We start from the raw sequence: 13132 nt of genomic DNA, 5'->3' as shown, positions 1-13132 counted from the left end.
ATTAAATATGTGGACTTAAATGAAAGTTAGACAAAATAAAACAATGATATCATATAGAGAGCATATTACTGTTCTGTACTGACCGTTACTGAATGCTGTGCTGACTCGCCAATACTCTCCTCGATATATTTCCTCTCCTCCTCACTGATGGTGGGATGAGCCGCTGGACTTTCATAAGACACCAGGAACCAGAAGCAGTACCAGATGACCCCAAAACTTCCTGAAGGGAGGAAATAAGACCAACAAGGGTAATGAGAAAGTTTTATTTGAAACCTATTTGAAACTCTGAAACCTCTTTATACTTGAGCATTGATAGTTCATTTCCAGATGTGTAACCTGCCCACACCATAAGCATCAATGATACCCCATACCATCAGAGCTGCAGGCTTTTGAACTGTGTACTGATAACAAGCTGGATGGTCCTTGTCCTCTTTAGTCCATAAGTACATGGCATCCACAATTTCCAAAAACAATTTCAAATTTTGATTCATCTGACCACAGAACAGTTTACCATTTTGTCATTTTGAATGAGCTGTCACCCAGAAGCATTTCTGGATCGTGTCGCATAGGTCTTCATCTTTGTATGATACAGCTTTAACTTGCATTTGTGGACGGCACGGCACAATGTGTTGACAGACATGATTTCTGGAAGTGTTCTTGAGACCATGCAGTGATTTCCAGTACAAAATCATGCCTGTTTTTAATGCAGCTCTTCCCAAGGGCCGAAGATTATGAGCATCCTTTATTGACCTTCAGTATTGTCCATGGTGCATAGAGATTTCTCCAGATTCTCTGAATTTTTGGATGATTTTATGTACTATAGATGAGATGGTTAAAATTTTTGCAGTTTTAGTATAAGGAACATTTATCTACCATGTTTTCACAAATTTTAGTTTTTGTCACATTGGTGAACCTATGGTGAGCCCATCTTTACCTCTGAGAGACTCTGTCTCTCCTAAATGCATCTTTATACCCAGTCATGTTACCACCCTGTTACAAATTAGCCTAATTCATTTAAAATTAGTTTGAAACTACTAGTTTGTTTACCACTTTTTTTTTGATCCAATATTTTGTTGCCTCGTGCCTACTTTTTGAGATGTGCTGCTGTCATCAGTGTTAATTTTGGCAGCTATTTTCAATTTTAGTTTTAGTTTTAGTCTTTAAATGAAATGTTTTTTAGTTTTAGTCACATTTTAGTCATTTCTATCCTTTTTAGTTTTTGTCTAGTTTTAGTTGACGAAAACCCGAAACATTTTGTTCTAGTTTTAGCCCATAAAAGTCTTCACATTTTAGTCTTTACTTTTAGTCCAAGCGTTTATTTTCTTGCCTAAATTAGGTACCAAATCATGATAGTGTGTTCTCTGCACCCTGCCAAACCTAGGGTCCCTGCTTTCTACAGCTGAGAGGCAGAATAGCTACAGATACATTGTATTTTGACAGATTTACCCACAGTGGAGAAATTGCACAGATTTCGAATGACTGATGAAAACTAAATTACATTTTAGTCTAGTTTTAGTCATTTTGACAAAAACTAAACTTAGCTTTTGTCAGTTTTAGTCATCACAGATCTATTTTTTCTTTAGTTTTAGTCTAGTTTTTGTCATGGAAAAAAAGGCTGTCGATGAATAGTTTTAGTCATAGTTTTAGATGACAAAGCTAACACTGGCTGTAATCAAATTCAAAAGGAGCTAATATTTTACATGAGATCGTAAAATGTCTGTTTCAGAATCTGATATGTTGTTTATGATTTACTGGGAATGAAATATTGGTTTATGAGCTTTACAAATAATCTCATTCTGTTTTTATTTACATTTTACATAGTGCCCCAACTTTTTTGAATTGGGGTTATTCAGTAACCAAAAAAAGGGCTTGGTGCGGGAATGTTGTGCTTTAGTAAAATATTATTTAAACCCTCTAACCACATATTTCAGTGTCCAGTGTGTGTATTATGAATTTAGTGGCACAACAAAAGGAGAGAATCTCAAAGAGTGAGCTGCATTTTGGTCTAAGCACTAAAAACTGCCATTTAAATACCATTGTGGCTGCTGGGGTGCACATTAGTCACATTCGAATCCTCAAAGGAATGTGAGCTAATGCTCAGAGTGGTTTGAGTCATATCACTCCCAAAAAGCATGTATAATCAAGTCACTCTGCACCTGGATTCAAGCCTGGATTGTGCACCTTAAAGATGGTAAAATACAAATGGACACACCCCAAATCACTCTGCTCCATATGCTTTAGACAGCACACCTCACATCGTCATCTACCTTCAGATTTTATTTCGATTCAGCCAAAAGAAAGAGTCTCTTACCGTAGACATAAAATACTGATGACCATCCTGAGTACTGGACCAGAATTCCAGCCAAAGGCATGGCAATCACAGCACCAGCATAAGAACCTAAAAAGGGGAGAAACACAGTGTTTCTTTTGTGTTTAGGGCGTCATACAGCAATTATTAAATAATTTACCAACCTCTTATTTTGCCGCTTAACTGTTAAGTCTATAACATGTCAGAAAATTGTGAAAAACTGCATCTTTCATTGTCTTGACTTGTTTGACAGCCCAATACAAAAGAGATATTTTTAACACTGTCAAACCAGAGAACAGCAGCAGCTCATCAGCTGGAGCCAACAATGGGCTGACATTTTGATTAGGAAATATCTTAAATCTTAAACCAATAATGAAAATACATGTAGACTCATTTCTTGTAGTTTTGTAGCAGTAAATGTCTCTTATGCAATAACAAACATCTATTGTTTAAAGCCAGAGAAACAGGTGCAGAGATAATAGCTCACCACAAAAGGCTGTCGTAGCCAAGCGACTTCTCTCCAGAGGCGGAGCCCATTTCGCCCAAATACCATGACAGGCTGGGTATGAGACTCCCTGAAGGAAAAGGAAGAATTTTCAGATTTAACTTTACAAATATTTCTATCTGAATGCTGCATGCTGTTAAAAGAAAGTGATAAACAAAAGCTAAGTACCTCCACAAGTCCTTGAAAGACCCTGACAATGATAACGCAGCCAAAATGAACTCGTGCTGCTGAAGGAATGAGCATGTTCAGGCAAGATGTGGCCACTATAGCAAAGCCAAACACTCTGGAGGAGGAAAGAAAGGAGAAGATGTTCAGTACAGAAAAAGAAATCTGCAGCTATCCCTTTCATACGATATAAATAGGGCTTTGAGATACCTGTTTGCTGCAAACTTTTGACAGATGAACCCTCCAGGGATCTGAGTTACGATGTATCCCCAGAAGAAGGAGCCGTGGATCATCCCCACTGTTTCTGGATCCCAGTCAAACTGAGCTTTCTGTTCAGACACATCAGGAGAAAGACACAATCTGATCATTTAATAAATGACTCTAAGGTTAAAGGGCATAACATCAGTGAATACTCCCCAATCAATGTATTAGTTATGCCTATTAAACTGATCTTTAACCCAAATATCTAATCATACAATCACATGGCAGCAACCAGTGCATTTAGGAATGTAGACACGGTCAAGACAATCAAATCAAGCACCAGAAAGGGGAAGACAAGGTGATACTGTTTAAGTCTTATACCAGGAATAGAGACACTTAAGGCAACTCATTTCTAATCTCCTATTGTTCAACTATGGCGAGCCAGTGGAAACTATAGCGTCGGTTGTCCTTTCTCAGATGACAGGATTGTGGTCTCCTACTCCTGTAGTCCATAGCTTGTCCATTCAGAGATGCTCTTCTGCACACCTCAGTTGTAACAAGTGTTTTTTTATGTGAGTTATTGTTTTCTTTCTACCAACTTGATCCAGCCTGGCCAATCTCCCCTGCCCACTGTAATCAACAAGATATTTTGGCCCAGAGACTGGATCAAAGTTTCTGTTAGTAGGTATTTACTTGACTTTGGCTGACTTCACAGGCGGATAAGAATATTAACAGCCAAAATGCCCAACTGAAAAAAGAGGAGAAGAGAAGATAAGGAAGACACAACAAAAAGAACTGCAGCGAACTGAGCAAATTGTAGTGGACTTCTATGAGTGGATAAATCTACCTATGACCAGTTCTCAGATAAAGTGGAACTGTATTCAACACAGAATCATGTCATGCAGAAAAGCGTGGGTTGTTTGGGCCAATGGTGAGAGCACCAGCTCATTTCTGCATAGCTGGGTGTTCATGGCATCCTGGCTAATCATCAATAGCAGTGTGGGAAGAGCCACTGATGAGAGGAGGACTGTACTGAACTAGCCACTGATGCTTTTGTCTGTCTCCATGACTACTCCAAAGAAACCTCAGTGGTTGGATTTACTGTCTTAGCGGAGGTTACAGTTGAGATCATCAGTTTATGAAGACTAATATGACACAACCAACAGTTAGACTTATTTCCATTTGTAGTGCATAGTTTTTTTTTTTTAAGATTTATTTTTGGGCCTTTTCATGCCTTTATTTGTAGAGGAAGGACAGTGGATAGACTCGGAAACAGGGAAGAGAGTGGGGAGAGCCATGCGGTAAAGTGCCACAGGCCAGATTTGAACCCGGGCCGCCAGCGTACATGGGTAGCACCTTAAACCACTCAACCATCTATGCTCCCAGTAATGCATAGTTTTAAAGGGGATGTCTAGTCGACCGAGCTCTGGTTAGCTATTTGCTCAGACGATTCATCTGTGTTTTCAGTGGAGGGTGTTATTTGGCTGTTAGTAGTAGCTAAGCTGTGGTAGCAACTAACGTGCTGACAGCTTACAGCTTTCATTATGCTTAATTAACAACTTCTATAACAATTAGGAAAAGAATGTCTTTCTGCTGTCATTTCCAAGGTCTGGTCATGTGATGCAATTGTCAAACAGGCTGTAATAAAAGGGTAACAAGAACTCAGGTTCTACATTGTTGGATCTGCATCAGGTTCAGACAGAAACATGTTTCCTTAGTCCTGTTTTAGAGCACAAATCCATATTACAGTGTTTCTGTCTTTGTATGTTTTTGTTGCTTTTAAAGCAGGGTATTGCTCACATATGGCTAACTAAAGCACATGTCCATTAGTTGTACTAAAAAGCCGGATTTATTGAGGACTGCCAGCCATTTTGGTCAGAGGCAAAAAAGTCTTGCGAAAACTCTGGATTGGATATTTTCTCTTTGTCTGGTCATTCTCTGTAAAACAGTTTGTGAAATACTCAGACCAGTTCATCTGGTACCAACAACGATGGCAGGTTTAAAAACACTTAAATCAGCTCTCTTCCTCATTCGCCTGTGTTGAACATCAGCAGATCGTCTTGATCATGTCTACATGCCTTAATGCTTTGGTTGCCTTCATGTGATTGACTGACTACATATTTGCGTCAATGAACAGTTGAACTGGTGTACCTAATGAAGTGGTTGGTTAGTGTATCATGGCACTAAGGTAATAGAAAACAATCAAAACATGACAAAAAGTCTGTAAATCCTCTGACAGAAAATCAATTCTCCTTCACATCACTGATCGAAGCCAAGCTTTTAACGCTGATGACTTTACAGACAAACAGATGTTTTTATGAATCAATTCTTTGTTTTCATTTTATAAAATATATGCAACAGAAAAGACACCAAAGACACCCACTCCTGTGGTAATGTTTAAAATCTGTTCTTATTAAGTTATCAATTCTGAATCTCATAAGAACTACTTTCAATATCTTGAAAAAAATCAGGTAAACAAACTGTTGTTTTTGAAAGGTGTACTTTGCTTGAATGCTTGGATCACATCTATCAACTTAGAATTTAAGTTAAAGCTTCTTTGATCAACTTTGGGGTTGCATTGATTTAGGTGAACTGTGTGGATTTTGTCCTGGAGATGTGTGAGTACTGCTTCCTGACAAAATCTCCTCACCTGATTACCTTCAAATATCCCAAGTGCAACTAACAATGAGCTTTTGAAATGCCAAAATTAAGGGAAAAAGGGCACAGAAGTGTGCTATACCTATTCACCTTGACAGAGCCCTTCCAGCCTACAACAGAGGTTACAAAGATTGAAATAACAGTAAAGAAATGTTTAGTCTCTTTCCTGATAAACTTGTTTGTTTTTGTTGGTCATAAAGAGGCATCAGTGCTGTCTAAGAATGTTTCATAAAACTCTGATATATTCTCAAAGGGTAAGCAATTATTGATTAGACTGAACTTCAATCCCTGCTTAGCTTTGAATCTGACAGTCCTCCAAAAGGCTGAAATTATATCAAATGAAAAACCACACATCTAAGTGAAACTGAGAAAACTGCATTAGTTTAACAAAAAGATCTTTTTTCTGTGGATCATTAGATGGACAACATTTTTAAAGCAACAAAACCATTGTGTTTCCTCCAAATGATATAATTTGGGGTGTCCCTGAGTAAGGATTAACATAGTCCAATGTGATTGGTTAGATTTGGTCTTTCGTGGACTAATAGAGCTCAATGGTGTTTGCTCACAAAATCCTTACTACAATGCTTTTAATGCATGAACCAAGCTAAACAAAAACCTGAGCACTTATGACTGCAAAACATTTGATTCGGTGCTAAAACCGCTTCCAAAAACTGAGAAAAAGGAACGGGTACAAGACTGTGTACTCTTTTTTTTTAACTTAATTTAGGGTTTATCTTTAACTTGTTTAAATGCTACCACGCTTTTAAAGGGTGTTTTTTTCCTATCTGAGATGCTGCAGCTCCAATGGCTCCATAAAATGGAAAACGCTTCTTAAAGTTACTCACTCATGCATTAAGAAGACTGATTAAAACTGTGACTTCATTTCATAATTGCATTAAAGTATTAATTAGTCTGTATTTATTTAAGTTTGTAATAAATAATAACAGTCATGAACATTATTGTCCTTTAAAGGTTTGACAGTAAACACAACTTTAAAAGGAAATGCACACATTTTTATCTCAAAGTTAAAAAAAGCTTTATTTATTTATTCATTTTTTTGTTGTTGTTATTTTGTTTCTGATAATGTGAGGTTGAGTGTCTTCTGGTAAGCACTTTATACAACACAGATCACACCTACCCATCCATTCCTATTCACCTAATCAGGGAGAAAAGCCTTTAAAAAGTTGCCTTACTGGTTAACTCTATGAGAGATTCAATAATGCTTTGCAAGTAGCTCGGAGAATGTACCAGAAATTTCACTTTTAACAGCTTTTTCCCCTCACTACATTGAATTCAAGCATGAAACAAAAACTGCAGCTCATCTTTTTGAAAATACACCTCATGGAGTACACTTTTCTAAATAGGGTAAATAGTAAATGGACTTACGCCTTTTTGGTGCTTTTCTTTATTTCTCTCTTTCTTTCCACTGCAGGTCACACTTACCGATTACACCTACTCCACACTGAAGGTGAAGGCTGCTATGTAAAGTGGCCATAATTATTACTTATCCCATTCAAACGCATCTGTATACATCCACACACCACTGACGCAGTAATCGGGGCAATTTGGGGTTAGTGTCTTGCCCAAGGACACATCAACATGTGACTGCAGGAGCAAGGAATCAAACCCTTGACCATCCAGCTCAAAGACCAACCAAATCTACCATTGATCCACAGCCAGCTCAAATAAGGGCGATCACTAAGGAACTTGACTTAAAGTCAGTCAGACAAAGTCCATTTCTCTGTCATATTTGAGTGAATTACCACACAAAATTTTACAAATGTCATAGAGACACAGGTGTTTAGCTTGTAGACTTTTAACTCAGCAGTAGAGGTTTCACAGATTTTGCTCACCACTATGACCTCCTTGTTGTCCCTCAATATGGTGTGACTGTTCACCATACTGACGATGGCCACGCCCAGGTTACATCTGATCCCAAAGGAGATACAGAAGCCGATGCCGGAGAGGATGGCGATGATGTAGCGCCTGGGAAGGCCAAAACACGTGCAGTCCACAACAGGTAGCTCCTTCTCCTCCACCAGCTCCGGCCGGCCCTCAGCCGACAGCTCGATCGTCTCGCCATTTTCCTGCTTCTTCTCGAGAGCTCTGTGAGGAACAGAGGGAGTTTAAAATGAGCTAGGTGCACATTTGTATGAATGTGGCCAGGTAAGTCACTGGGTTAGACCAAAATTTGACAAACATCTTTTTGTGTGTTGTGTAACAACCCTTGTCATTATAAGCATCTTCCCACAGACATGACCCTGAAAATACTCAGCAAAACAGTCTTCAGTGCTACAAGCCACAAGTACTCAGTCATAGGAATGATTTCTGATTCAGTCCGTCTAAACATCTCTTTAAGGAAGATATAGAAAAGCCAGTCAGTACATTAGCATTCACAGTAAAGTCCATCTTGATTAGACTATTTGACTGGACTTCTGTGCTTGACACAATATACAAACAAAGGTCCTACTCCACTGCACTTAAAGACGATATGCCCCCTTTTCAGCTACTACCCTACCTTTTTTACTGGTTGCATTGTTTACAACAAGCAAACAGCGAACCTGTTATTATATGTCAGAACGTGAACGCAAGAACAAACTATTCAGCTGTGCTTTAACCCTGTAAAGAGATAGATTGACCAGATTCCCCGTCTGTCATCAGGCAAATCCATTTCGCAAAGCACAAAAAATGATCGTGACAGGTCTGATAACTGACCTGACCCATCAGCGTCAGTTGAGGAGAATGAGGCAGGAGGTACAAGCGGGGTTTTGTTGTACTGGGAGCCAATTGCAATGGTTGCCACCAGTGTAGTGATTAACTTGGATGTAGCTTTAGTATTCCATCAGTTTTATCAGAACTGGTCAATATTTCTTTATAAAAACAAAAGCAAAGAGCCACACTGAAAGCTTCTCCTGGCAGAGATGTTATCTTTCCACTTCTCTCAACAGCCTTGGCCTGAGTTTTATCCACCAGCAAGCTTCCCTGTTCATAAGCAAAGATAGCGCCTGCTTGCCAAGCTCAGGTTACTACTGGAGCTGCACGGACAGAATATTCATCCAATCACCTTCCGGGAATTTCTAAAAGCCCCTTTCCAAATGCTTTGAATGGGAAGTCTCTCAGATGGATATGAAATATATCCTATACTATGGATTTACGAAACATCAGTCTATCTGATATGTCTCATTAGCTGTTTTGGCATTTATGGTGTTCAACTTCTAGGTTGAACCTGGCAAACTAAGGAGCATGTAACACGTTGATATCCAAGTCCAGTTTTAGTTTGACTGACATACTAAGCCAACTTTTTTGACTGCATGTTACTGTACAGAGTGAATAGATCCTGATTTGAAGGGCTTGTAGACTCACCTGGCTGAATTTGTAAGTCAGATTGTTCAGCAAAAGGAAGCAACCATTGGTTTAACAAAAAAAATGAATGCTTGTCTCTCGATTGGACAATTATCCAATTCCACTGATGGTTTATGACCCCATAAGTGTTTTCAAAATACATTGTCAGCTAGCAGACACTTTTGTCCACAGCAATGTACATCTGGAACAGATGTTCTTGGCTTTAGGGACCCACACTGGACACTCATTGTGCCCTGATGGGTGTTCTGATCTCTGGTCATAGAATAGTGATGTAAGCTTCCAAGCTCATCAGCTACAAAGTAGTAATAAAATAGTATGCATTTTAAGAAAGTGTTTCCAGTGCCGACTGTGCTTTATGTAAGCTCATCTCACTCATTCAAACTCCTCAGAGACACAGAGATGGTTCCCCCACTCAGAGCCTCGACCCCTCTGGTTCATTCGCGTCATTAACCTGACACGCCAGATCAACTGTTCCATTTATCCACTGCAGAGGATATATTTTACATTTATCTGAGAAATCTCCCATTCAAAGCATGTGGGAAGGGCTGGACTTTTCAAAAAAATTCTCACTAGGTGATTAGTCAAACATTCTGTCTGTTATCATGACGGGCCAATCAGAGTGACAGGACACATGAGGTAGAAGATATGTGCCACCTGACCTGTACAGGCTAGTGCTGCCATAGCTTATGAATTGCGGAGCTTGCCAGAGGCTGAAATTCTTGCTGAAGCTTATTGAGACGTGCAAAATCTTCCCTGCCAAGAGAAGCTTTCAATGTGGCTCTTTGCTCTTGTTTTAATAAAGAAATGTTGAGATCTGATCCAACTGATGCTATACTAAAGGTACATCAGAGCTATAATCTCTACCACAGTAGCAGCCATTACATAATTACATTGGCTGTACAACTCAGCCACCATAATGATCGCAAACTCACAAAACATCAGGGTTTTAGCAAAAAACACCTTTCCTGTCATGAGAAGCTTTCGGTATTTTGATAAAGAAATGTGGTCCAGTTCTGATGAAACTGTCGCTACACTAAAGCTACATCCGAGCTAAACGCTACACTGGTGGCAGCCATTGCTCTCAGTTTTCTCCATCCACCAGCTCCCTAGACCCTTATTTAATCATAAAAACCTTGCTGAGATTTTTTGAAAACTCTTTTTCAAGTGTGTCCAAAACAGACAGTTAATACATTTACAAACAGATTATTGGCCATGTATTCAAGCATTATAGTAGACAAGAAAGCATGAAAGATTCAACAAGCAAATATTTTAAAAATTGAACTATAATCCCCAAAAAACCCATAGATCAGGCAGAAGATCCACAAACAGATGTGGCTACCTCCAATATCCAGCATCTTCTTAAAAGAATCCAATGAGACAAAGTTATTAAGTTTCAGGTCATCTTCACTCTAAGCTGAGGGAAATTTAAATGCCTTTTCTCCAAGCTGAGTTCTAACCTTTGGGACAGAGAGTAATAAAACATCTTGAGAACAAAGATGATAGGTTCCAGACTTCTTCAGTAGGTCAAAAGATATGGAAGAAGAAGACAGAGATAAGAATAAACACTTGTTTTAGTCTACATGTGGACAAAGAAGACTATCATACATGTTCATACAGAGAACAGTGATGGGTGAAAGCTTTGAAATTAGTCACGAACCTCAGATCTCCATGTCCAGAGCATTTCCCATCTCTAAACCCTTACAATCCAAACTTTTCTTGTCATCAGTGGCAATAAACCATGTTAAATAGTTTCTCCACTGGTCTTTGTTAGTGAAAAAACAAATTTGATCTGAGCAGCTGTCTTGTCTTTATCACACTCTGTGTAGGTAGGTGACTTCTTTATAACTTTTCTGTTTAGTTTTTGTGAAGAATAAGAGTTTCCTGACTGGTGGTTTATTGTGATGTAGCTTTTTGTCAGGAGGCTTAGCTCCACCTCTTCTGCTGGTGTTAGACTGACTGATAGCCTGGTTGAAACAGCAAATTAAATATGGCAAACGTCAATGGTGGGCTTCAGTAAACAGTGAGTGATGTCACATAAACTTTGTCCATATTTATATTAAGTCTATTTGACTCAAGTGTTTGTCTTCCCGTACAGATTAATGCTGTCTCATTTAGTAAATTATGATCCTGTGGAAAGTGGAATAAATTATCAAGGTTAAACAGCAAGAGTACTGGTGGACAGCAGTGGGGGCAACAGCTGCCTTTGGTACTACGATGTTTGAAAAAGCACAGTCCAAGCGCACTGTGGATGCCCCTTTGAAACATACACATGATAAAGTGCCTTCTAGCATGCCCTCCAAGTGGGCAAAATTTGACAAATTGCCCTGTTTGGTGCCTTCTTAGTGGGGTAAATTGTGACAAAACAACCTCTGTTGCATTTTTCATTGGCAAAATTTAACAACTTGCCCTGTGTGGTGCCCACTTAGTAGGAAAAATGAGACAAAAAGCCCTCTCTGGTGCTCCCTCAATGGACAAATGTAAAATATTGCCCTCTTTGACGTATCCTTCGTGAGCAAAAAGTGACAAATTGTCCTCCTTGGTGCACCTTAGATGGGCAAAATGTGGAAAAAAACAACCTGTGTTGCTCTCTAAGGGCAACATTTTAATTTGCTCTCTTAAGTGCCTGACTAGTGGGTAAGTTCTGACAAAACAACCCCTGGTGCATTCGTCTCTATTGGCAAAATGTGACAAAGTGTTCTCTTTGGTGCCTTCTAAGTAGGAAAATTATAACAAAACAAGCTCTGATGCATTTTTTATTGGGAAATTGAACAAATTGCCCTTTGTCATGCTCTCTTAATGGGAAAAATATGACACATTTCCCTCTTTGGGCCTTCTTCATGGGCAAATTTCGACAAAATACCTTCGTCAATGCTCTCTTAGTGTGAAAAATTGGAAAAATTTCCCTCTTTAGCGTCCTCTAAATGGTCAAAATGTGACCAGTTGTCCTCTTTGATTCCTTCTTCATTGGCACAATATAAACCTTGTTTGGGAGTGTCCCACAGCAGATGACCCCTGACCCCCTATTTGATCCCTCAAATATCCTGAGCCCGCCACTGAGTATGAATATCAGTAGGTCTTTCTATTAAACCCCTAATAACATCCTGATATGTTTAAGTTGAGCTGCGTTTCTGAGCACAATCAGACATTTTTTACCCCAAGTTTATCCAGACTCCCTCTAGTATGTTTTCTGTGTGAAGTTGGAGTAAGTTGAAGTGAAAACCCAGCAGGTGTCTCCTAAGACCCCGTCATTCAATGGGGGTAGTCTTATTTTTTTTTAGGTTTTCAGTAGTGCACAATTAAAACAGCTCATGTTTGAACGTAGCAGCCCAGCAACCAGGATAGACGTAACAGATCCACTCTGTTGTCCAAATATGGACTCTTCTGGTGCAAAAATAAATAAATAAATAATGCAACGTCCAAGAGACGATTTGAAGTCTTCACAAGTGGGTGTGGGGGTTACAAACCGCTGGATGCTGTCATAGTGGCTATCCCTGCTTTTCATGCAGTCTATGTTTGATAAGCATCTGAACAAAAGCCTTAGAGCATAATAGTCTGTCATCCTACACCAACTGATCATCACTGACAAAAAACTATGATTTAGTCTGTCTTCTAGAGGGGTTCATATATTTGGTATTTTTCCATAACAGACGCTCATCATCCTGGCAGTGAAGGAAGCAGCGTGAGTAAAACAGAAAGTGTCTTAACAGAAACGCGTGACTCACTCCTCTTCTCTGCTCTTGTCTATAACCCGTGTTCGTACCTCCTGCTGAAAAACCCTGAGAAACTATGACCTCTGCCAGCCTCCAGTCTAACAAGCATCAAATATGTATCAAAATGCAGCATGTCATCTATTAAACATGTCATGTGCAACGCTGACTTCTCAGACTCAAGGCTCTGCAGGTGGAGGAAACAGGACTCCTTTAACGCCTTGT

General features: G+C 39.3%; 1 protein-coding gene across 1 annotated transcript in view; it reads right to left on the bottom strand.

The window, feature by feature from the left end:
• The window catches only part of LOC121528665 (vesicular glutamate transporter 1-like), a 31239-nt gene that overhangs the window by 9993 nt on the left and 8114 nt on the right, over window positions 1–13132 (bottom strand). The window contains exons 2-7 of the mRNA XM_041816201.1: window positions 7691–7943; window positions 3189–3307; window positions 2982–3096; window positions 2796–2883; window positions 2312–2398; window positions 84–220 (exon numbers count right to left, since the gene is read on the bottom strand). Coding sequence (XP_041672135.1) covers window positions 84–220; window positions 2312–2398; window positions 2796–2883; window positions 2982–3096; window positions 3189–3307; window positions 7691–7943 — 799 coding nt within the window. The remainder of the gene's footprint in view (window positions 1–83; window positions 221–2311; window positions 2399–2795; window positions 2884–2981; window positions 3097–3188; window positions 3308–7690; window positions 7944–13132) is intronic.

Source organism: Cheilinus undulatus, linkage group 20 (genome assembly GCF_018320785.1).
Source record: "Cheilinus undulatus linkage group 20, ASM1832078v1, whole genome shotgun sequence".
In the NCBI taxonomy this organism is placed as follows: domain Eukaryota; kingdom Metazoa; phylum Chordata; class Actinopteri; order Labriformes; family Labridae; genus Cheilinus; species Cheilinus undulatus.
This window is presented reverse-complemented; position numbering and strand designations above follow the sequence as displayed.